This window comes from Triturus cristatus, chromosome 10, assembly GCF_964204655.1.
Source record: "Triturus cristatus chromosome 10, aTriCri1.1, whole genome shotgun sequence".
Lineage (NCBI taxonomy): Eukaryota > Metazoa > Chordata > Amphibia > Caudata > Salamandridae > Triturus > Triturus cristatus.
The window spans coordinates 631037906-631064864 of record NC_140593.1 but is presented as its reverse complement, the minus strand read 5'-3'; the positions used below and the strand labels follow the sequence as shown (position 1 = coordinate 631064864).

General features: G+C 44.7%; 1 protein-coding gene across 4 annotated transcripts in view; it reads right to left on the bottom strand.

Annotated features, from left to right (window-relative positions):
- Window positions 1-913: 913 nt before the first annotated feature.
- The window catches only part of TBC1D24 (TBC1 domain family member 24), a 661683-nt gene continuing 635637 nt past the window's right edge, over window positions 914-26959 (bottom strand). For 2 of the 4 annotated variants that reach the window (XM_085632168.1, XM_085632169.1), the window contains one exon: window positions 914-5547. In XM_085632168.1, coding sequence (XP_085488294.1) covers window positions 5393-5547 — 155 coding nt within the window. In that variant the 3' untranslated portion in view covers window positions 914-5392. The remainder of the gene's footprint in view (window positions 5548-26959) is intronic. The other 2 variants (XM_085632171.1, XM_085632170.1) reach the window with 2 other exon arrangements.

Sequence of the window (26959 nt, the reverse complement as noted above, 5' to 3'; positions counted from 1 at the left end):
TTAGTACATGGTATGGTCAAACCAGAGGACAGTTTATGCTTTCCTCAAGGGTTCCTGCCCTGTTTAATCACAGTGAGGTTTGGGGAGAAGGAGCTGTGGCATGTTGAATTGGCAGAGAAAGATTGCAAGGAGAACTTCTCGTCTACTGCTGAGTAAAGTGATCATTTAGCGGGTTGCTGAGAATGCCTTTGGGGTGGTTTAAAGGGACAGTATGGATGTTATGCCAGAAGACGTTTTTTTATTCCTTTGAAAGGATTTGGGCTTAGGTCTGAACAGTGTATTGTTTTGTTTGAGATTGTGAATAGAGCACAGCGAGCAGGAATATGGTGAATCTGTTTGAGTAGTCCGTTCAGGGGACAGGAAGAGGGGTCTAGAAGGTTGGCTGCAATGTCTTTGGATAAAGTAGTGATGCAGTTTAGGGTTGGTCTTAGGGTAAAGTCTCATAAATTAGATGCTGGGTGGGAGTCTTGCATTTCCAGTCACGCGTAACACAATGGTTCATCTATGCTTTCTCAGGTGAGTTTCAGAGAAATCTCACAATTTTAGAAGACAAGAAAAACATTGTTGAAGGCTGGAAAAATGCCCGATTTACTTCACTACATTCATCTCACAGAACCAAGAAAGTGGGTAACATGTGTGTTCGCAATGCAAATATTTGCTCACAGACACTGTGTTTACTTTAAGCAGGTACAACAGCACACAATCACACAAATCAAACCTTCATGGTTTAAGAGCATGCCTGAACGTCCTTCCCTCATGAGTTACATATTGCTATAACTACAAGGATTAGGTTGAAATGTATGAGAGCGCAGAAACATTGATCTACACTGGGAAGACGTGGTTATCAATTAATCTTGTCAAACTAAAAATGGTAAAGCAGCAGCCTGCACAGAAAGCACAAAGACGAATCACATTTAGTTTTACTGGTGAACACCAGGCACTGGTTACAAATTATTTATTTTCAAATTACATCACATCACAATATAAGACAATAGATCGCAAGCAGGAGAATAAATACTGCAGTTAGAGGGTCATACTGTCAAGTGTATGAATAAATGAAGTTTTCTGCAGCATTACTATCATGCCATTGAATTACAAATTATTTAATTGCTTTTAATAAATCCAGAGCAGCAAACGAGAGATGCTTTCTTTATAAAGAAATAAGAGTGATATGCAGTTTCCTTATCATTAAGTTAAACCTTTTTTCATTTGGTCCACATGTTTAGAACACAGGCTCCAGGGATGGCACGGCACCCAGATTTGATTAATACAAGAGAAAACAAAATATTAAATAGTCAATGCACGAACCACAAATTTGTTCAAGATAAACACTCATACATTCACAGTTGGATCATCAGAAGAAAGTATAGGCATGTCTGTTGGCCTCCACATAGTACCTGGCTAAACATTTGAAGATGCTATTTAAGGTCAACACAATTGCATTTATTGACTGGGTTCAAAATTTCCACAGATCAGGGATTTTGTAGGATCAGGAGGCTATGTTGAGTGAACTTGGAAGTCACAGATCATGGGAGATAACGAAATTACCTCTATCCTTTTCTTCTGCTATGTAAAAAAAAAAAGCGGATGTAATGTGCAATACGAAATTTGGTCTTATTGCATACAGACTAGGTGCTGAAGTCACATTGCCATTAAAATGGTAAGGAAGGTGCTCCAAGCGTTCAATGTTACATCTGGATCATAAAGAATGCAATTTTAAGCATTACACAAGGGCACAAACAGGACTTCCTTTGAAGAAAGGAAAACGCAGCTGTGGAAGCCTGTGCAAACGAGGGACATTTTCCGCCAAATACTTCTGTCTAATAGATCTCCACTCAATTTATAACAGTGAATAAAGAGTCTACGGAGACGTTAGACCACTTTATCATTCATTCTGTACTTTAAAAGCATGAAATACTGGCACATTTAAACTGCTATTTGCCCACTTAACTGGCTTCTCCCAACAAGTCAGGTCCCAAGAGAAATGAGTCATTATTTAATGCATTATGCAACACTCTCTGATCTCCTACTAGGGCTTTGAAATAGATCATGAATTCTTCATGAAAAGATCAAACATCCACTACTCAAATTCTAACTTTCACGACACATTGTTGAGGACTGTTGGTTTGGTTTTCATGTATCAAAGAGAACCAACAAAACATAATTTCTTTGACAAAAGAAAAATCCTCTTTCCCAGAATAAGCAAGAGTAAGGAAGTTTGTTTTAAAACTTAAGATATTTCCATGACAAAGCAGGAGTACAAGTGTTTATTGATTAGAACCATAGAAAGTGTTCACTTGTATGTTGTGCACCAGCAATAGCCACAAGGTGGGGTTTTAGGCACACCATTTCCAGACAACACAGTGTCAGCTGTGAAGTCACAGAATGAAGCACATCACACTTAAACTACAAAAGGAGATCTACAAACACAGGCACTATTGAACTGTGCTGTGGAAAGACTGCTAAAGATCTGCCTAAGCTAAAAAAAAAAAAACCCTTCCAGGTTATTATGCTTATTTTATACAATCAGACAAATTCTCTTTCAACCCTACTTACCAAGAAAAACACCATATCCTCTTAGCAAATTAACAATGGGTGAAGAATGGCCTCTTTCAATGTTGCTTTTATTCTCAAACACTTTATGGCAAATGCCACATCCTGTGAATATCAGGGATTGGAGGAGAACTTTGGGCCAGAATATCCGATCTTCAACTTAGAGACTCCAAACCTGGCTTAAAATAAAAATTACCCCAAATTACAATTGCTCGCACAATCCTGCTCTATGATGGGATTCTGGGTGAAGATGCCATGGCTCAGATTAACAAACTATTAAGATTTACAAATAAAAAGGTCTAATTTCTTATTTTCAAAGTTTGCCAAAGATCCAAGATATAGTTTGACAATTTGCAGTTCCATGCAAAAGCTCCTATGGCCTGTACATAGTTCACATGCACAAAAGCATTCTGCTATCGGTCCACATCAAAGAACAGGACACCCTTTAGATAATGTAATTTGGAGTGAATTTTGAGCATCTCCCTCACCCACACACCAGACAGTTTTAAGAGAGCAATACATGGGTAGAATCCCATCTTCTTGGTTCTTATTTAGCACAAACTGAACATCAAATACATTATACTGTGATAAGGAACCACAGTTACCACATCAACTCCATAAATGCTTTTCTAAATTGGCAAAACAAATATGAAAGCAAAAGAGTTTCAAAGATGCTTAGAGGTAACTAAACTAAAGCAGGGTGAAATCTGCCTTTTCCTCCTCAGACAATTTAAAGATCAATAGAAAATCAACTCATCAAGTGTCCTAACTGACGTTGGAAGCATGAGGACAAGCGCAAAAAAAAAATTAGCGAGAAGATAAATATTTTTAGCTCACTGGAGCTCAGGGATCAGCTTTAGATGGCTACAATAAGAAACTGCTAGATTGGAGTCCTCCAAATGAGACTTTTTAATATGTAGTTTACTTTGAAGCACAGCCAGATATGCATTTTGTGCTCTCACTTGGAAGGAAAAAGCTATACACCGTTCCAGCCAAGCTCATTCCCTCATTTTGCTGTTTGATGAGCAGACCACATCCATGGCTAGAAATAGAGTTTAATTTGGTTGTCGTGCCTAAAATCTGTGCTGCAAACCACGGGCAAATATGCTTCACCAACCTTCCAACGTTTTCCACTGTAGCAATTGAGTCATCTGCACAGTGGCAAAATCTACTATAAAACTGAGGGAAAATCCTCAACTCTGTCCAGACATACATATTTCGACAAATGGCACACTACACTAGTCAGGTCACTGACGAAGTTGAGTACTCTATACACACAGTAAATATGGAGGTCAGGATCGACCATATAACATGACAGTCTTATCTTCCCAGAAAGGCTGTCCCAAAATGAAGGGAGGCCTTTCTTGCTCAAAATGATGACGTAGCCTTTTGAATCAACTCTAATCAGAAAAGCTCAGCAAGGCTCTGGTGCTTCCGAAAGCAATTTTGGGAAATTTCAAGCAGGCAGGTATGTCAATAACACCAGGTGAGGTTGTTGAGATTATTTTTTTTTAAACTACACAACAAATGTTTACTGAAATTTGTAACATCCTTGCAGCACCGAAGCAGAAAAGGCAGACGATTCCACATCAGTCTGAATTTACCCTTTGGTACGTTCAAGCAAGGTGCGCGTTCTGGATTTAAATGAGGTTGTTGGGGACGACAGATCAGCACCAAGTGAGAATGCTAATGAAGAAGAAAACTGCCAGTTCCCAGTCGTCTGCAGTGAAATCAATGTAGGCGTCGACAAAATTTCCAACTATATCTGATTATGTTGTTTTACAGGAAGAGGTGTAAAATGAAGTTCAGACAGATGTATAATTACAAACAAAAGGCCCGGTTATTCTAACTCTTTGTAGTGAACGTCTCCCTACTTTGTTCATCCCTAACCCAGAAAGCAGCCCCTCACCACTCTAGACTTTGGGTCTGCTGACACCTGCTGTTCAGGTTTAGCATTTACACTTCATATGTCCTGTCTTTAGTGGTAAGTCTCTATTGCACAACTGTAAGACTCTAATGACACAATAACATGTGCGAAGTTTTACCACCTCTGCTATATGGAGCCTTTGGCAACATTGTGAAAGCAAATAAACAGCAAGTGCAACTCTTGACAGTCAGGTGCTTCAATATACCCTGCATGGATTAAAGTGTGTTGGGTAAACAGGTTAATTTCTCTACAGTCGCTCATATATTCGTACAGGATACCTATTCTCATCTTTAAAATTGATAGAAAGCAAAGTCAAAAAAATATGAACTGTTTATGGACAGTGCCTAGCCCCTTAAAGTGGAGTTTGCGTCAGAAGCTGCTACTGATACGCGAGATGGCGGATTATGCTTATATTTCCGGCCCACAATAGATCAAAACTACTTTTATTTACTTCAGTTTCATTAGCTACAAATCATATGTTGCTTGTTCAAAGCTGACTACCCACAAGTTTACAAACACTGGGCTCTACTGCCGAAAACACAGCATTGTCACCATCAATTCCTCAGGCAAAAGCCACCCAGTCGGAAGACTAGCTTAGAAATCAGATGCACATTTCACAGTTGGGACTTTCAGCCCTTCGGGTAAGGTACCACTTTGTCCTTGAGAGTGTGAACATGTTCCAAGTGGGGCAGGAAGCCACCACTTCTGCTTGCTTGAGAGTCTCCTAGTGCCAAGTATTGAGCGTCTACCTGCAGATGGCTAAAATAGTATTTACTGGTGAAGTACATCTTAGTCTCGGAGGGGTCAATTTTGTGCAGCAAAACTAGGTGGATATCTCGTGCAGTCGTTTTTTTCCATCTGAGGACTTTGTGGTGTGTCTGCAGGTTGGTATCTTTCACATCCTGTTGGTTTTCAAGTGCTCATTGTATCCTTAAACCCCCAAACCTCCATGACCCATATCTGGAAAGTCTCTGAGCAAAGTGGCTGGTTGTTGAAGGTACTGCAGCGGCTAGTTCTCCCATGATGCAGGTCCGAGTCAATATACAACGCCTGACCATCACCACCACCTGTGGGAACAAGAAATTTCACGTCAGCAACTCAATGCAACACCAGTCAATCTTGAGCATTAGTTTTTTTATTCAGTACACCTGAACCTGACCCATTAAGGTCTTACTATCATACAATAATGGGGCACAGAAATGATGCCACAGTAGGTCTCCAAACCCAAGCAGACATCATCAAACAAGGGAACACTCTGGAATGCTCATAGTTGATGACTCTTAGAGATGTAGGATTTGGTGAACAGACAATTCTTCAATAGGATGCCACCTTTAAAACATGTCTCTCTCAATGGATGCACGTTTGTTAATCTACGCAAGATTAAATCAGGCAATTTTGATACCCTTTCGAATACAAAAACACTTAACAATGACCGACATTGACTTGGATGCACAAATGAAACGTACACAAGAGGGGATTCAGAGAGTGGGCCAATAACACAGAACTCCAAAGGCAATGCAAGTGATGACCGGGATTCTTGGTAGTAGAACCAACTTATCTTTTCGAGATGCTTTCCATTTGTAAACTTCTTAACAATATACTAAAAGTCCTAAAAATATGAAATCTCTAAAAGTGTGATACCTCAAACGAAAAGAAGTATTAATATGTGCTGCCCTAATACAATGGAATGCAGCCTGTGGGCTAATACATGTATCCAAGTCATTAACAACAGATAAAACATGACAATATCAAGTCGATACATAAAGTTATATTTCACTCCAAACTCGTGTACCGCACCTTAAACGTGGGTCCCTAAGCATTTTGATGTACGACCCTGGCAATGAGGACCCATCTGGCAAATTGGCTAAATCCCCCAAACCACTGTGCCCCTTTCAAACATCTAACCGCTCCCCCTTCTGTAAATTACTGGGAAGATAACTAAAGTTATGAAATAATTTACGCAGTCTGGCAAAAAAGAACAATTGACTGCATACTTAACGTCTTAGGCAGAGTTTAGAATTTTTTTGAGCTCCAGCCCAACTCAGTGGCCTGTAATATTCATTCAAGCTGCATCTGCCCTAGCTTTATGTGCAAGGATGCACCACAGCAGCTAGTAAGCAGGAAGCATACCTTCCTAAGGTTTACTGCACTTAAACTAGGTTTTCATATTTCTTGCCTTTGTCTGTAATGTTTGCCTCCAGTTTTATTGTGTATACGTTTGTGGCTAATACTACATGAAAAAGATGCACAATCCATGCCCCCTGATGCAGCGCATAACCCATCTTTCCCTTCAAGCCAACCATGTAAAAGGTAAACACATTAAAGAGGATATTTCTGGGGCGCAATCTGTTTGGGTCTGCTGGCACCTTGGGCTTGATCCTCAGCCTTCCTTCCCTTTCTTATCTGCCTACCTTAGCAAGTCTCCCCATTCCATAAGGAATAGCTTCGTCTAAAATAGTGCAAAGATATTTTTATTTCTTGTCCGGCTGCGGTTTTAACTATGGAATGTTTTTTTATTAAGTTCTACGAAAAAACAGTTAGTTATTTTACTTGTTCACACTCATCCATGTATTTGTCCTGGCAGGGATCTAATGTACCATCTGCCCACCACCATGCACCCACCCATCTGTTTATGTCTCTATACATATTTTCTGAGTGTTTGTGTGTATATGTACAACTGTTACCAGGGTACATGGCAGTTTTTATGCACGCTATTAAATAAGAATATTAGTATGCATGGGCAACTGCATTCAAATTAGTATGTGTGTGCATGTATGTCTGTAGGTGTGCTGTTGGTTCTACGTATGTGCCTGTATGTGAGATGTGCCAGTCTAGGTGAGGTCCGTCTGTCTGGCTGCCCAATATATAAGCCAAGTCGCATGTCTGCAAATTATTTTGATAAGGAAAGACTCCTTTATAGAATGTATGCCCCAATGGCCAAAAGATTCATTATTTTATTTAATATAAGGGACAAAGTACCCCCGCTGTACATATAAGGATACTGCAAGTCACCAAGGAGTTCCATAACCATATAGAGGACACAGGCCAATTTCCTTTATAAGGTTATAAAACTCTGAAGTAGCTTGCGATACCCTTATGTACGCCAGAGGGTACTTTATGCCATATAAAACATGGTCACACCATCACCTTTCAATACACAAAAATGGGCTGCCCCTAGAGTGCGTTCGTACAGTTACCTACAGAGTTAGAGAGAGATGCGGTGCCAATGGGGGCATCTCATAAAAAGTTATGGACTGGCCTCACACACCGCCCAGTGTCATGCTTCATCATCGGTTGTCCTCGCCGTCTTAAAACTCGCATCTCTCTCTCTCTAACTCTGTAGGTAACTGTAGGAACGAACTCTAGGGGCAGCCCATTTTTGTGTATTCATAATAGAGTGGAGGCTGGCTTGCCCCTTGGCCCCGTACCTCTAGTTCCCACCCTTGGCAAGCGCTGAGGTTAGTGTGTGTGGATTACTGTACAGCTTCTGAGCTGTGGGAATACTGAGGGGCTTCTAAGTGGTCACGAAGGACCAGGGTACCGGTTAATATTATACCGACCCTCTTAAATCACGCTAGAAAGTAAGGGTGCTGATAAATTACTCCACCCTGTTGCACATTACCCTAGTACTATAACCATGGAGACCGAACTGGCATTCGACGAGAGTACATACGCAGACATACTGAGAACTCCATCCATCCTAGTGGAAGCAGTAGTGTCGCAAACCATCAAGAACTCAGATGAGTAGGAGGCGCTATCAGCGAAAAAGAAAGAACAAATCCGTACTGGCCTGCACAGGGCGTTTATGACACAATACCCGAGTAAGAACACGGCACCACGAGGACTCGTGGTCACGAATGAACCCAGGTTATTCTTAAATAACAAGGAGTTCAGAATTAATTGGTCCAGCATAGCCTGGAAATGCACCAAAGATTGGCTGGTGCTGATCATCAGCACAGCCAGACAGCTAGCGGATGCTCTGCTAGTTGAGATACAACAGAGTGAGAGCAAACTAAAAACCTCAGTTCATGTGACCGTCTTCAAGAAAAAGCTTGAAGAGATAAATAACGACCACTCGGCATACAGGGAATACCTCACACAGTCTAAAATCACCAAAGTACAGAAGGATGTTCAGAAATTCAAGCGGGAGACAGTGTATCCCTACACAACTGACGAATATTACGACAAACCTCAACAACAATCTGTGCCTAGAAGCCAGCCACGCTTTAGACCCACAACCCAGAATTGGACTTACAGCTCAGGGGAAGAAAGAAGCGATAGCAGCAGTGCTGAGAGCACAGGGGGAAAACAGACACGGCGGTATCAAAATCCTAACCTACCAATGTTTGTACCACCGATGCAGCCATTTGGTTTCTGGCCACAACAATTCTACCCACCAGGGTTTGGGTCCCAACAAGGACAGCAGCCTTTTTTATTCCGAGGCCAAGGCAGAGGGAGAGGCAGACAGAAACCGAGAAGAACAACCAGGGTGCAATGGGACGACGAGGCATCCACCAGCGGGGCGGTAACACGAAACAGGGGCAGAGGCACATCACTAACAATGAACAAGGAGTTACAAATGTCGTGAACCTGAGTAAGCACACACTCAGCATGGAGGAGAAAGCGGTTCTAGCGAAAGGCTTGGGGTTTGTCCCCACTCCAAACAACAATTCTTTTTTTCCTCAACACAGAACTAGCCCAGTTCTTCAGGAAGATTAAGCTGAAGGATTTCTTTGGCGAGACCGAAGGATTGGACAACGACCGGACCAACACTGGTCTACGAAAAGAATCTACTTTCTCCCCTCCAACTCACAACGTTTCCTATAATGTTCTGGCTTTCGAACAGGCAGTCCTCACTGAGGTGGAAAAAAATCGACTTCAATAATTCAAGGGGTTTTCAAAATATGACCAAAGGAGAGAGGACAGCCTTGGAACAACTAAAGAACATCCATGCTGTGATTGTCAAACCGGCTGACAGGGGAGGCGCTATAGTCCTGATGGATTACACTTCGTACAAGGAGGAGTGCCTGCGCCTCCTATCAGACGACACTAGCTATGAGGTACAAGAGGAAGACCCGACACCACGCATCATGACCAAGATTAAGAACATGGTCAGTAAAGCAGAGACCCATGAATGGATCACTAAACACGAGGCTGAATTTCTAGTGAATACTGAACCAAGGACACCCAGGTTCTACACCCTCCCCCAAATTCACAAAAACAAAACACCCCCACCGGGTAGACCGATAGTATCGGGAATAGGATCAGCATTGGAACCCCTCTCCCAGTTTTGAGACTGGTTCTTGAAACCAATTGTACAAAAGTCATGGTTCTACCTGAGAGACACCAAGGACGTTCTCTGCCATCTCAGAGACCTGGATACTGACGCCAGCGAGGATATGTTCATAACCATGGACATCGAAGCGTTCTACACAAGCATCCCCCAGAGGCGCACCCTGGAGGTGGTTGAACAGATCCTACAAGAACTGGAGTGGACATACATGACACCCACGCACTTCATCATGGAGTGCGCTGAACTAGCGCTCACCGAGAACTTTTTTGAGTTTGAGGACACCCTATACAACCAAGTAAAAGGCACGTCCATGGGCAGCACTTTTGCGCTGAGCATGGCATGGCTGTATGTCCATCAATTTGAGGAGTATTACATCTTTAACCCCTCTAACCCCTTCAAACCTCAGATGAAGACATGGAAGCAGTATATAAACGACATTCTTGTCACCTGGAGGGGCACCACAGATGAAGACGCACGGTTTGTGGAGTGGGTCAACAGTAAAAGACCCCCACCTCAGGTTCACACACACCATTGACAAGAACCACGCAGTTTTCCTGGATTTGGTCATCACCTTGACGGCAGAAGGGATCTCCACCAAAGTCCATAGAAAAACAACAGACAGGAACAGTCTGCTCCTGTACGAGAGCTACCACCTGAGGGCTCTCCGCAAAAATCTACCTGTAGGACAATTTCTGAGGATCTGCAGGAATTGCTCTGAGCTCAATACATTCCAAACACAGGCAGAACAACTTGAGAGTAAACTCCTAGAAAGACACTATCCCAAAAGAATGGTCAAACGAGCGAAAAAGAGGGTGAGGAATAATAACCGGGATGCCCTTCTGGAAACAACACCGAAGGAACAGAAAGACCGTCTAGTCTGCGTAACAACATATACGCCCGTTTCAAACAAAATTCAGAACATTATCAGAAAGAAATGGGCTATCCTAAACAGCAGAAGCCGGAAGTGGGAACCCCCACTCTTTGCATACAAACAAAGTAGAAACCGGAGGGATAACTTGGTACACTCAAATCCCACCAATGGTGCCACTTATAGTCAAAAGACCCTATGGAGCCAACCCAGACCAACGGGTCACTACCCGTGCGGCAATTGCGTGTGTTGCCGTTTGACCACTACCTCAAAACTTGACTATGCAAACAGCCTGTATTTGGGTTTGCCAGCTTACCTGCTCCACCGCTTACAGATCATTCAGAATGTGACAGCCCGGTTGATTTTGAAGCTACCTGCCAGTGCCTTGGCCACAGCCTCCCTGCTCAACCTTCATTGGCTGGCCATTGCTAGCCACATTGAATTGAAAACCCTAACACTTGCCTATAGAGCATAAAGGCCTGGCTATTTGAGGAAGAGATTAATTCCCTATCATCAGACGAGGGCACTCCGGTCCAATGAGCAAAAACTTGTTTTGTCTCGGAGATTAACAAGACAAGAAGAGGTGGATGTACCTTTTCTTACCTGACCACCAAACTCTGGACCTACTTACCGCCAACTCTTCGCTTCACACACTCCGAATCAACCTTCCGCAAACTGTTGAAAAGTAGGCTCCCATTTACAGTGGGGACTAACCCCTCAGCACACTTTAGAACTGCTAGCGCTGGGATGCCTCCTCGGAGGCAGCCAAGCGCTTTATAAATTTTATTGTATTTACTGTATTGAATAATGGCAAATTGTCACCTCAAAGTGAACAAAACTACAATGCTTGTAATATATGGGAATATGAAAGTATGAGTAACTCAAGTTCATGAATATTAAGATTTCTCTTTCTTAGAGCTGGTAGAGAACGATAAGTTTCTTACCTGTAATCCTAGTTCTCTTTCAGGGGTGTACTCATTAAAGTCATTCGCAGTGAATTATCCCCGCCCTCGTGCGGGATCCCGGAGCATATAGCAATATATATATTACCTACTAGCGGTCGCCAGTAGGTAGTTACAGTTAGGACCTATTATCCATAGGAAAATCGTAACATTCTATTCCCAATAACTTTGGCACCGGTTGAAGAATCTTCGCAAATTTTTCCAACCTAATGGCCCGTTCCGGTCAGCTTGGGGGTGATTCGTCAAGCGGGGGCCAAGAAAAAAAGGGGGGGGTCCCAAAACGCGTTTCCCCCATGGTATTTCACATAGGAAATTTTAGACACGGCTACAGCCCGAACTGCTGAATGGAATTACGCCAAATTTTGCAAAAGGGCAGCCCTTAGTTCAGAAAGCGCCCTTTTATTTAAATGGTGTAAATCCGTTCAGTAGTTCCTGAGAAATTTAAAAAATAGTGGTGAAAAAATACTTTTCCATAGGAAACTTTAGACAATGTTATAGCAAAAACTGCTGAACGGAATTACACCAAATTTGGCAAAAAGGTACTGCTTCTCAGAAAGCTACCTTTTTAAAAATGGTGTAAATCCGTTCAGTAGTTTTTGAGAAATTAAGAAATAAAGATAGTGATATCTATGGCCACGGAGGATGCACGCACCCTCCCGATCACGAGCTTCATGCTTCGGTAGAACCGAGGCACAAGAAAAGAGAAAAACAAACGCGCAAAACACGAAAAGGGGGCAGGGTAGAAACACCCTGACCCCCTAGGCCTGCTCAGGGGGTCCCACAAGGACCCCTAGGGCCCCAAGTATATATTTTTTTTAAATCGCGGATCAGGCAGCGAAAAATAAAAATGAAGCGCGGTCTCCCGCGCTTCGCTATTACTTAGCCCCCGGGTTGGGCAAGTCCCGGGGGCAATCTTTATATTGTAATGGCCTTGGGGACCACGACCCCCGGGGCTTGTTTTAAAAAAAAATAAACCTGTGTAGGGGGGCTCGAGCCCCCACACAGAGCTGCATTGCAGAGTGTTGTAAAAAGGGCCGTGGCCTCTGAACACTTCTCTGCAATGCAGCTCCCAGGCGCATACTGGAGGTACCTGGTGGGCTAGTTGGCTCCCAGGGACCCTCAGGATTGAAGAGGAATTAATTTCCCAACTTAAAACGCGCCACAGGGCGTGTTTGCAGACATGTCACCTCAGGCCCCGCCCCCTTCTTTCACCATTGTACCATTGTGCAAACTCGCCCCCTGGCGAGTTGTAAGTTAGGGAATTGATCCAACTTGAATACTGAGGGTCCCTGGGGGCCAACTAGCCTACAGTATGCACCAGGGAGCTGCATTGCAGAGAGGTGTTCAGAGGCCACGCCCCTTTTTAACCTCTCTGCAACACAGCTCTGTGGCGCTTACTGGAGGTACCTGGTGAGCTAGTTGGATCCCAGGGACCATCAGGATTCAAGGAGACTTTATCCCCCAACTCAAAACGCACCATGGGGTGCGTTTTTGCTCAGTGGTGAAGGGAGGGGGTGGGGCCTGAGGTGATGTGTGCAGACACACCCTGTGGCGCGTTTTAAGTTGGGGAATTAATTCCTCTTCAATCCTGAGGGTCCCTGGGGGCCAACTAGCCCACCACTTACCTCCAGTAAGCGCCACTGCGCTGCAGAGAGGTGGCCCAGGCCATTCCCCTTTTTACAACACTCTGTAACATAGCTCTGCGGTGCTTACTGGAGGTACCTGGTGGGCTAGTTGGAGCCTAGGGACCCTCAGGATTCAAGGGATCTTAATCTCCCAACTTAAAACGGCCACAGGGTGTGTTTACACAGTGGTGAAGGGAAGGGACGGGGCCTGAGGTGACGTGTGTCAGTTGGGGAAATAATTCCCCTTCAATCCGGAGGGCCCCTGGGGGCCAACTAGCCCACCAGGTGCTTCCAGTAAGCGCCACCGCGCTGCATAGCAGAGAGGTGGTCTACGTCGTGCCCCTTTTTACACCTCTCTGCAACGCAGCTCTGTGGTGCTTACTGGAGGTACCCAGTGGGCTAGTTGGCCCCCAGGGACCCTAAGGATTCAAGGGAACTTTATCCCTCAACTTAAAACGCCCACAGGGCTGTAGTGAAGGAAGCGATTTAGATGCATACATTGCTATGTTAGCATAAGCGCGTTAGATGTTAGAAAGCCATCTTGCTACTTTTGCTGCTTTTGCGCACGACACTGCAGATACATATTATTTGAAAACTGCTTGCTTGCCTTTTCTTCACATGTGAACTGTCTGTTGTTCACATCCCTAGACGTGCACTGCGACCTTGGTCTGAACATTGTGTGCAAAACACTCTGAGCCGCCAGACAATGTATGTTTTTGAGTTCAGGTTGATCGGCTCACTCTCTAGCCATAATATGCACACAGCTGCAAATATCTGAATGCCGAGAGCCTTTAATATTACAGTTTGCATGCGTTAGAAACACATTTTGGAGAAGAACATTTCCAGGCGCAGAGCAAAGCTGATCCTGTGATGTGATTCACCTACGCTGATCTTTACGGTATGGGGTTCCCCATTCAAGCCTAGAGACCTTCTATTAATATAATAATACAAGCCTACTAGCTAAGGGAAGGTGGCTGTAATCCACTGTCATTTGTAATATGATTTCTCCCGTCATTCTCTATGGTATTGTAACAATGCTGATGGTTTTAATTATAATCATTTGTCTGCTTATGTTAGCCAAAGTACTGCATCTTAGGACACATAGATTATAAAATAAACCTTTTAAACTTTACCGTGTCTCTGATTACTCTTGTTGTGGACTGATATGAGAATAATAGCGAACAGGTATTTCTGATTCCCACCATTCCTGAGAGTACTCCAAGTCGCTTGTTCTGGGTTGTCTATACATTGGGACTTCCGAGAGAATACGGATAACGAATGGGACACTGATGCTGGTTGGATAGGGGTTCTGGGTACTGAGGTTTTTGGTACACCACAATTCACTGAGGTCCTGGTTTCCTGCGCATAGTTCTGTGCATGAGCAGCGTCCCTGCAACATGGCGCACCTAACGTTTGGGCTTTTGATTTGAAACGCCTTAGTAGTGCTTATATTAGTTCACAATACACTCACTCTTGTTTCCGGATAACGGGAGTGACGGATTTCACCTACCCGTTAGTCACCTAATAGGGTCACACAAGCTTGTTAATTAAGAAGGTGTTTTACATTTCTGAACCCTGGTGCTACTGTAAAATCCATTGTTGTTCTTCTCTGTGTCCTTATGGCGGTCGATATTGCAGCACATAGCCGTACGCCTCTGCGGCGTCATTTGACGTAGTATGGGGTACCGGACGATGAGATGTCCGTTATTTTTGTGGTGAGTGCCGATGCGTCACACCCCTACAAGTTGTTTTACTCTTGGGTAACGCTGCCGGCTGTGAATGCGGATGATAAAACGTTTCACTCGTATACTCACACGCGGGTCCCAGTTAATTATGCACCATATAGGATGCAAGAGATTACCTTTCAGCCTGGCAGCATAGCATTTGGTTTAATGGCGCCCTTCCCCATGCAGTTGCACCGGCTAGAATGGGCCCTTTGTCGATTCCAGGGGCCACATGGCCGGTGCTGGCCGGATTTACGCCTCACCCCCGCTATTTGACTGTTGCGGTGGATGAATTGCGTACACTCCATACAGCCCTTATTGCAGTATATAGGGCTTTAGTGCAATACGTTTTACGCAACGTGCAGGTGGGGGCACCTGCTGTTGCGGGACTACCGGCTGGTCATCCCGCGGTTGTTATTAGCCCCATCATAGTTAATTCGGTGATGGGCAAGCGCCCCCAGAATAAGGACGATTTGCCTTATTGGCTGGCCGAGAAATTTGACTAACTGGAAGCAGTATTTCCGCACTCTACTCCTGTTGAGAAATACAGGATCCTCACCATTAGTTTGTCGAAAGATTTAATCCCAGAAGTGTCCGATTGTGACAACTGGGGTAAGGTTTTTGCCGCGGTCCACTCCCTCCATCATTAAACGTGTTCAAGATAACCACGGTCCGGAGGCGGCTGTTGAGTTGGGAATGCGGCTTGTCGGGGTGTTCGACATAGTTGCCTCTCTCGTCCTTGGTAACCTCAAGGGAGATGCGGTACAGTTCAAAGTGGCTAATGGCTTAGCCCGTGTCGATGAGCTCGATAAGCCCAAAGAGTTGCCTAAAATTATTGCTGAAGCACATAGAACTATTGGCTGCAGTAGTTTAGGGGTCAAACCAACTATAGTCATTCCTGACTTAATACAACACACTAAGGTGAGTTCGTCTGTTAAAGACGATCGTCCAACTTTTCCAAAGCAAAATTGGCGAACAAAAAAACAGGGAACGCTGCAACAGAAACAGGGGTCTCGTCCTGCGTCTCTCGTACAGCCGACTAGTGAACGCACATACAATTTGCGCGATCGCACTAGGATTAGGTCACCTGATAGTTTTCAGGTTACTGAACAACGCTCTCCTCGTTCCTCACAGGAAACATCGGCATCACAGTCCGGTGGCGGAGAACGTGGCAAGGGTCAGGGTGCCCAACAGGGACGTGAGCAACCCCGTCAGGCTGACGGTAAAGGCAAGCAAGACGAGTTTGCACGTCAACGTCCCTCGTTTCAGAAGAAGAAGGTTGCTGTGCTAACAGCGAGGTATGCCACAAATAGTGCGGACGCAGCTTCGGAACCTGACATGGGCACTAACGCTGCTCGACAGCGCAGCGGAAGTTACAGTAGTGCGGCAAGCACTGCGTCCATTTCTGGAGGCGACAGCAACTGACACGTTCATTACTGTAGAAACTGCTGACACTAGAGTGGCTCCCCCTGACAGACTATATGACATAGTCCTCTTAATTGAAGGTGACATACAACGTACGATACAAGGGATTTTTTGGGATAATCTGACCTCTGGCCCCCGGCTTTCATTTTAGATGCTCCTAGAGGGGAGGAGGTAATCCTCCTGTCCTTTGCGCACACAGTGCCAAGGGAGCACGCTGAAAGGTTTGCCGAAGAGTGGGCTCAGGTGCTTGCACCGACTTTGTATCGTACTCAGGTGGGCTGGGATAAATTGTCTCCCAGCCATGAGATTCCTTGCGGTCTATGCCTCAACCACAACCCCAATATCCGGTGTGTCGCGAAGCTAGATCTCACGTTGCGGACATCCTTGAGCAATTGGAATATCAGGGAGTTATTGAAACATGTGTGTCACCAATGAATAATCCTTTATTCACTGTAACAAAGCCTGATGGGCCGTACCGCCTAGTTTTGGATTACCGGCATTTAAACTCTCATTGCCGGACGTGCGCGGTACAGAATACCCACAGTTCTGCCCTCGTTGATGGTCTTGTGCGTAAAAGGTTTAAAACCACACTTGACATATCCAATGGCTTTTACAGAAATAACCTGTCCTCTATTAGTAGTCAGTGGACAGCGTTTACTTCTGGTGGCAACCCAAAAAATTTAAAAGATTGGCCATGGGCTATAAAAACAGCCCTGGCGTCTTTGCCGCACGTGTAGTCACTCTGTTAGAGAGCATTGACCCAGATGCGTACTCGTATGTTGATGAAATCTATCTCACGGACGACGAGTTGTGGCCGCATCTGTGTCGCGTTGATCGCATTATTGTTATGTTTGCAGACTTCGGTTACAAATTCAATTTTGTGAAGTCTCACATTGCAGAGTATACAGTGTTGTTTTTGGGCTACAAGCTCAACAATGAGGATCGAGGATTAGCTCCTCACTTTCTGGAGCAGTGCGCATGTCTGTGCGCTCCAACAACATTGAAAAAATTACAATCTTTGCTGGGCTTTCTGAATTTCGGTCGTACGAACATTCCCGACTATGCCCAGCGTATCAAGCCGCTTTATGCCTTGGTACAACCAACTTTTTCCAAATTGAGCTGGCTGCCAGAGCATTCAGCTATTTTGCAATCTTTGCAGGCTGATCTTCTTGCTTCAAAATACTTACTGACACGTGATAACCGCACTAACCTGGTGATAAGAATAGTACCAGGAGCAGTGGGTTTCACATACTTAACGTTCAATGAGGTTGACACAGTCCCCATTGTCTACAAATCACACTTGTACACTTCGGCTGAACTGCGCTTTTCCTCAGTCGAGAAAGTTTTGACTGCGGTGCAGATGGCGATTCTTAAAGAACGAGCGCTGTCGCAAGGAAAACGCATGTTGGTGGTCACACCGTATCCTGCCCTAGAGGCAGTGACGAAAGCCAGTGTACCCATTTCAAAAGCTTTGCAGCCACGTTGGATAAAATGGGCAACTTCTTTGACATCGCCAGATGTCACTTATATCTTTGATGCCTCATTACAGACGCAGGAGTACTTGCAATATGAATTCGTTCATCCGGCTCCTCTGTCTTTGCACCCGCTCGAAGATTACCATTGTGTAATTTATACTGACGGTTCGGAGCAACCGGCGACGGTTTCGAAGCACGCCTATTCTGCAGCTTGCGCAATTGTTGCAGGTACTTTTGAGAATGGAGAATTCAAGTCTGATGCCGTGCATACGCAGTCATTCGGTGATTGCACCGCACAATTGGCGGAGCTCCGTGCTCTGGTGCTTGCACTGGAGTTTGCTAATCCTCGGGTTACTATTCTTATAGTGAGTGACTCGTTTTACTGTGTTCAGTCTTTTAACGACAATCTATTCTTTTGGTCTCAAAATGAATAGCGTGATTCCAAAGGTAGCACAATTAAGCATAAAATGCTTTGGGTTCGAGTGGCAGAACTTAAAGAACATCTGCCTCTCGTGAATGTAATTCACACTCTTGGTTATCAACGAGTTGGTGTCCACGCTGTCGGCAACAGCTTGGCTGACGAGGCAGCGAAAACAGTAGTGGCGACATATCTAGTAGCAGCAGTTACAAGATCCAAAAGTAAGATAGATGATGACATTTTGGCAGCTATCGCTGCAACAGAGAAGGGAAGTAATTACCCGAGAGGTTTCCCTTCTCGTTACCATTATCATCTAAGTCCTGATAACGTCCCATTAGTGAGAATTAACGATGTTGGTGACAGATTGATTCTCAACGCGGACTGCAGACCATCCTTGATAACAGCGGCTCACGAGGGCATGGCCTCTGCCCATGCTGGCGTTGCAGCAACTGTTACCCTGTTACAACAACGTTACTGGTGCAACGGGTTATATAAACAGGCTCGCACTTATGTTCTTGATTGTGACATTTGCCAGCAGATTAAACCTTCAACTGCTGCGCACCCACCACAAACTCAGTTGTACATATCTGATAAACCACTTGGTTGTGTTTATTTAGATCACTGCGGTCCTTTCTCCTCGGATACTGCGTACAAGTATATCTGAGTTGCAGTGGATTTGTGCACACGTTTTCGGGAATGGCCACAAAGGAGTGCTGATGCTCGCACTGTCATCAGGGATTTGCGTGTCTTTGTGGGAAGTTTTGCGTGTGGTACCTTTCATTCTGATCAGGGCCCTGCGTTCGCCTCTAAGGCGTACAAAGAAGCCATGAAATCCTTGGGGGTCCAAGTCAAATTGTCGTCTCCATGCCGACCTGAGGGTAATAGTGTAGTGGAGCGGATGAACCGGGACTTAAAGCAATCATTGACAGCTAGGGTTTAGGCACTGGCCGGAACTGGTTTGCCCATCTGTATAACGTTCAACGTGCACTTAATAATCTCCCTAGAAGGTCTCTGGGTGGGCGGACCCCATACATGATGCTCTTTGGCATACAAATGTTTGTCCCGGACCTTGATGATCTAGGCATGGCGGCGTCTGCCGTACCCTTTGACGTAGATGATCACTGTGCTGTGTTACAGAGTCTACAAGAGACCAGAGATAGTCTCGCGAAGGAGCACATGCCCTCCACATCTGATGCTGCACTTCAGATTCCGGTAGTTGGCTGGCTACCTCGAGTTAGTGACCTGGTCCATGAGAAGGTGGAGAACAAGAAGAAGTTTGGCTCCTCTTATCGTGCCCCGGTTCCAGTGCTTGGCGTGCAGAGTACAAGAACAGTAATTTTACCTCCACTTCCTGGTCGCAAGCCTAACAGGTACATCTCCATTGACAATGTCAAACTACAGCGAGTGGCCGATTCTTCTTAGTATGACTCCAGTGGTCTCTTGCCCTGCGATGCTGAGAAATTATGTTTTGGCTCCGGCTTCTACCACCATGCCTGATGTTGCCATCGAGATGCATACAGTTATTGATCCTTTGTTGCTACCACCGGCTGGTGGTCTACCTGAAGATACTGAGTATGCTTATCCTGCAGATGTAACATTACCTGTTTTACAATCAACCGCAGTTACCCAGTCACGTTTCTCCTTTGATTCTCACTCTATGACTTCCAGGGCCCCTTCAAAAGTTTCTATTTTTGCTGTTTGGTTTAAAAGACATTTTTTGATTCCCCCTTGGACTTACATTTGGCTAATGCTCATATGTGTTTTTTTATTTAATTTCCATCGAATTTGTGGTGGTATTTTTTTGTCTTGTGAACGGACACTACCTAAAAGAAAGATCTACAATTAGACTAATTGATGGAACTTTGGCCCCCCACTCCTCATCACACATCATGAAGCAAGACCAGTCTTTTGTGAATATTACTGCCTGGCCTGTGTTATATGGGATTGCGTGGGATGCTGTTCAATTTCAAATTCAGGAACCCACTGAGTTTATTAATGTTCCAAATGTATTTCGTGTTTCTATGGGTGATGTGGTTAAACAAAACAACCGCTCTGATGATTGGGACGTTCAGGCCATAGAAGCACTGTTTTCCGATTTGAAATATTATGCCGCTTTTGATGCTGAAGATTTGTATTTAGACACTGCTAATTACGGAGAGTTGTTTTGCTATCAACATTATCGCAATCATTTCCTACATAAAGCCAATATGTTTCGTAATTTTGTAAATTATACACTATGGGAACATTGTCCAACGCAAATGTTAGGCAGCTCAAGCACATTGGTGAACAAATTTGCCTATTTTACCGATTTCAGTGTTTCACAACCTGCCGCCTTTTATTTTAAAATGGCAGCGGAGTCTACCTCGAAGGTTAGGCTGACACACACTAAATTATTATATTCCAAATCCTTTATGGATGATTTAGCGGTCAGGGGTTATGATCTGTGTAAAGATACTATTGATCTTAAATCTGTTTGGGGTTCTAAACCATGGCAGGTACAAGGAACATAAGCTTTGCATCGTGCCTGCCTCATCCAGAACCACATATTGTTTTTGAATTGGACTATTTTTCAGACCACCTGTTTTGGATTGGCTACTTCTAAAAAGCTGAATTCCCCCTCTATTCCAGATCTGGGTGCTTATCCACATTGGGATAATCATACAGATCTGTCCCTTGATGCGTTGCAGTCATACATTACTAACACATCATTCAATATTTCCAAATTAAATTCGGAAGGATGGTTGACTTGGCAGACAAGCTCAGATTCCTGTCAACATCGTTTTTTGGGTCTGCAGCCTGAGTATACGCAGGTTCGCGTAGACCCTCGCTTTGAATCTTCTCGTTCTGTTACTACCTACTCAGTTGGGAAATTATGCCAGTCTTGGCTGCAACACTCCACCTTGTCATCTGTTAAAGTTCATTTATCTAAATTACATGACAAAATAGATTTGAATGATTTTGTTAAAGGTCCTGTGGGTGGCAGGTCCAAAAGATGGGTGTATGCTATTTATAATGAAGTTTGGAAGTTGTCACAAATTGAAGCTGCTTCCAGATTGAGAGCTATTGATCAAGCTAATATGGAAAAGGTGCTAGCGGTTATAGATAACAGCATTAACACCCTTTCTTCCAGAATTTACACATTAGATAATATTGTTTCATCTGTTGTTGATATCGTGCAGGATGATGTGTCTGTTTTGTATCATGGTCAGAATCAATTGCGTTCTATAATGCAGTTTGCATGGACATTGCAAATGTTAAAAGCTGGGAAAGTCCCCTGGGACTACATGAATACTTCATCATTATTCCTTCCTTTTAATCGAACTGCGAAACAACAATTCATGTCCATGAAATATGCAACATACTCATTACTGCATATTAAAAAGTTAGACCCTTTGCCTTTCTCAGTGGCCGAATTGAACTCAGCTGTGTGGCTTATCCACGGGTTAATCACATTGCCATTTCCTTTATTTAAATTCAGTTCGTGCATGAAACATTATGCCCTAGGCAGATATGAACCATTGGGTACTGCTTTCCTGCATGAAGTATGGTCACTCCCATTTACATACAGGTGCATGAGAGAAGGTAAAGAAGTTAATTTGAAGGGTAGGAATGCTCTTCCACACCTGACCATTCTGTAGTCTGTAGGCACATCCAATTGCATGGAGCGTGCAATGTACAAGCGACTAATTTAACATGCGTCCTGAAAGGGATTTCAGTGCCAGCTATTACACCATCTTTCACGTTGTTAGCTAACGGTAGTTATTTGCTTTTAAATAATGAAGCTTGCTGTGGGATGCTAGTGGGAATTCCTTACATTGTGACTATCACAGACCGTAGTCTGCTGTAAAAATGTCCTTTTCCCACCCCCGCATGGGCGGCTGGATGTATCCATCTGGCCTTCCATTCCAACCTTGAAAGCAGAGTTCAACAAGATGAGCAGAATAAGGGCTATATTGTCTCAAAAAGAAGTCGCTCTGACTTCGTCCCGTGAAACATTTGTCCTTCACATAGCCAACACCCGTAGCGAGGTGCAGGCGCTTTTAAATACTGATCTCCCACTTCATTTTGGTGCCCTGATTCAAACTATATTCAACGCCTCGTCAACAACTGGCTTGGCACATTTTTTCAAAATTGTGGGCTCCGGCCCCGTGACCTCCTTCCAAACTATTTTTGGTGTGATACCGGCCTTTTTTCATTTTATTTTTCCCAGCGTCTTTGGAGGGCTCCCGTTGATTCTCGCCCTCACGGCTGGTGTGCTGCTGTTGGTCTGCGTACTGCGCAATGGCTGTACACTTTGTGTCACGCGACAGCCCGTCCCGGCTGCTCCATCTTCGTAACCGGATGCTTGAATATTATGGAACTTTACCACTGGCTACCCTGAGCATAGCCTATGGATTATCCTTCCAGTTTGCCTACTTTACATGCGTACAACCTGTTTTTCATTGCCTAGATTGTCCTTTCGAATGGGCTCTGGATTTGTGCTTGTCAAACTCGGTGTCTCCTGCCCCGGATTATGATCGACTGATGGGTCCATTAGTGGCTCATGAGTTGGACTGTTCAGGTGTTAGGATTATGGCCTGTGGAGCGGCACATGGAGTCCTAGGGAATTGGGACATCGGAACGGCAGCGTATGACTTCTTGGCACAAAGTTATTTAGAAGAACACGCCAGTTGTCCTCTGAAAGTGCGAGAGGCTCCAGTAGTCGAAGAACATGTATGTTCGTTTACCTTATTAGACTGGATGGCGGACACTTTTGCAACTCGTTCCAATGACTTTCTTTTGGAAGCTGTTGCTACATACTGTGCTTACACATTGATGGATTAACTTGACCATCGTCCAGCTTCCCTTGCACAAACCACACATATTTATTTTGTGTGTTCCAACATCTGGGCTCGTTGAGCCTTTGCATGATGTATTGACTTACCATTTTCTTTTTTCCCTTCGTTTTGGTTGTTTTACGTTTTTTTTCGAACGTTCACTCCTCTTTATTTGGATTTTCAATACATGCACTTGGAGCCGCTCTATCGAACTTGAACTCTGCGTTCCTTTTTGTATCCCTACTTGTTCGTGGTCCGATCAAGGGGGGGGTGTAGTGAAGGAAGCGATTTAGATGCATACATTGCTATGTTAGCATAAGCGCGTTAGATGTTAGAAAGCCATCTTGCCACTTTTGCTGCTTTTGCACACAACACTGCTTGCTTGCCTTTTCTTCACATGAGAACTGTCTGTTGTTCACATCCCTAGACATGCACTGCGACCTTGGTCTGAACATTGTGTGCAAAACACTCTAAGTTGCCAGACAGACAATGTATGTTTTTGAGTTCAGGTTGATCGGCCCACTCTCTAGCCATAATATGCACACAGCTGCAAATACCTGAATGACGAGAGCCTTTAATATTACAGTTTGCATGCGTTAGAAACACATTCTGGAGAAGAACATTTCCAGGCGCAGAGCAAAGCTGATCCTGTGATGTGATTCACCTACGCTGATCTTTACGGTATGGGGTTCCCCATTCAAGCCTAGAGACCTTCTATTAATATAATAATACTACCCTACTAGCTAAGGGAAGGTGGCTGTAATCCACTGTCATTTGTAATATGATTTCCCCCTTCATTTTCTATGGTATTGTAACAATGCTGATGGTTTTAATTATAATCATTTGTCTGCTTATGTTAGCCAAAGTACTGCATCTTAGGACACGTAGTTTATAAAATAAACCTTTTAAACTTTACCGTGTCTCTGATTACTCATGTTGTGGACTGATATGAGAATAATAGTGAACAGGTATTTCTGATTCACACCATTCCTGAGAGTACTCCAAGTCGCTTGTTCTGGGTTGTCTATACATTGGGACCTCCGAGAGAATACGGATAACGAATGGGACACTGATGCTGGTCAGATAGGGGTTCTGAGTACTGAGGTGAGTTTTTGGTACACCACAATTCACTGAGGTCCTGGTTTCCTGCGCATAGTTCTGTGCATGAGCAGAATCCTTGCAACAGGGCGTTTGCACACGTCACCTCAGGCTCCCCCCCCTCCCTTTACCAGTGTGCAAACGCACCCCATGGCGCGTTTTAAGAGGTAGTTTTAATCCACCTGCCCTATTATGTACTAGGGGCTTACAGAGGAAGTCATGCTAATCACAGGGATACCCCAACACAGTGTTCCCTAGTGTATGTAGGTGTTTTCACTGTATTCTAAGTATCTTTTAGCATACCACTGGCTCTAGGCCTGGTTAGTCAGAGTCAGTTAACACCAGTACCTGTCCGAAAAAGTTGTGGGCACAGGATGATTTTGTAACAAGGCCTCTTTCTGCTCCTCTGTTGGTTCTTTCTGCACATGTCTTGTGTCAGGTTTGTGGCGAGGCTACACTATCTGCCCTTTCTGCACGGAAGCACGCTTTGGAAAGAAAATACGTTTACCGGCATGCCGCGCGGTTCACGTAACACTGGACGTGGACGTTGTACCGGGGAAGAATAAAGACGGCAGCTGCCTGAAGATGCTGCCGATTATTCTTCGGGTTTCGTAGCGTCAGACTCCTCTGGATACTCCCTGAATCACAGAGCAGTAAGGGTGCTCCTGTGGTTCTCTTCGTTTCCCTGTTTCCGTGTATTACGGTGACTAGCTCACCGTGTTTCCCTCTATGCTCTCCCCTGTTGGTTGAGACGCGGAGGACTCGCGGTCTCGTGCAGGGGAGCTCTAGTGAGTGCTCTCGCTCCTTTCTGCATCTCAGACCGTCGCAGCAGTAACACAGCGGTGAGTACACCACACTCTTCTTCGGACTCCCCTGCTGGACGAGACACACGGAACTGTTGTCTCTTGCAGGGGAGTTTAGGTGCCTTAACGGCGCTTGGGTTGCCTTTTTCCCTTGTTGGAGAGACCGTAAAGCATCCTTGGTCTCCTGTAGGGAAATAGACGCACCCGCAAGATATTTCCGCTATAACCCACTAGCTTGGAAGTAAGTGACGCTTTTACTTAAGTTTAAGTTGGCTCTTCCTTATTTTAAAACTTTGTGCAGAACACAAACAAGGTATGATAACTTGGTGTTTTAACTGCCTTTGATAAACAGTTTTTGGACACTTTATCTCAATGGATTGGGATCAAGCATTATTGATCCTGTGGTTCAGAATAACACTTTGATTTTTGGTGTCGTGTGATTATTCTTTCTTTAGTGTCATTCAGAAGAGATCCTTCGGAGAGGGTAGATCTTGGTGAACAGGAAACAAGACAGAAATCCTGGGTAGGTGTAGGGTCCGGCACTTAATCCAAAGGTATATAGTAAAGACTCGTAGGGAAGGGGAAGTGGAACCAGAAGCCATCCCTAACTTTGTATTCTCGGTCGTCTTCTCATTTGCCTAGAAGGTGTTCTGAACTTGCCATCACCCTCTGCTCTCTTCTGATGTTACAACCCCTTTTTTCTTTATTTCAGGTAGGGGTTGTTATAGGGAAGAAACAGACTGTATAGAAAGGTTGTGGGGATGTACTGAACTAGGAGGTCTTACGCTGTTTTCTTGTCTCCTCCGCAGGTCTCCCTCCCCACAATTCCTACCCTATCCTTCCCCCGCTCAATTACCTCAATAGTCTGTGTGAACATTGCTAATCCAGACTTGGGGTAATTTAGAGGTAGGCCCCCTTTGAGCATCAGCACAACCCCGAGGAATCGGACGGAGGAGCATAACAGAATAATCGGCCCAAGAATTGGCTTCCTCCTGGTCGTGCTGTGTTTAGAGATGGCCACCTTAGAAGATGTAATGGCGGCTTTGGCACTCGTTCAAGCTGAACTAGTCGCCTCACGCCAGGAGACAGCAGCCTTACAGGTTAGAATGAATAGGCTACAACGCAATCCGTTTAACGCAGGGGAACCCTCTCACCCGACGTCAGTGGTGGTGGAGATGCCTGCTCATATACCGGTGGCCCCGCCAGAGAGGTTTTATGGGGACATCAAGAAAGTGCAGGTGTCCGTCACACAAGTGCTGCTCCACTTCACTTGTAAACCAAAAATGTTCGCCACCAACCAAGCCAGAGTGGCTTTCCTGATCTCCTATCTGGGAGGGGAAGGCGCACAATGGGCGGTTCCGATTGTGCAGAGGGATGACCCTTTACTCTACGATTGGGATGAATTCAGAGAACATTTCGAGAAAACCTTTGATCGTCGTGCCGAGACCTTCTCGGCAGATAGAGACTTGCTGGAGTTATGCCAAGGAACCTCTGATTTAGTTAGCTACCAGAACAACTTTCGGAGACTGGTGGCTGAAACCGACTGGCCAGAGGCCAAACAATCGGCTATTTTCTATCAAGGGCTCACGGACGAACTCAAGGATGTGTTAGCTCAGATCGACCCCCAGCCCCGTACGTGTGCAGCTCTCATAGAACTCACCCTTCGATTAGACCACCGAATGCGTGAGCGCAAAGGAGAGCACAAAAGGAAAGAGAAAGGAAGTACCTACTGCGAGCGCGCGTTGGGCGCCGAGAAAAATAAACCGGAACCAATGGAGATCAAAACGGTGAGGGCATCGTTGACGCTCAGCGTAAGAGATCATCGCCGCAAACAAGGCCTCTGCCGGTACTGTGGAAAGAAAGGCCACTTTCTTCGGGAGTGTCCTGTAAAGCCGAAATACGGTCATCCTCGATCGGGGTTAGCCACCGCCACAACAACTGAAAGGAAGGAGGAAAACTACCACGCTTGAA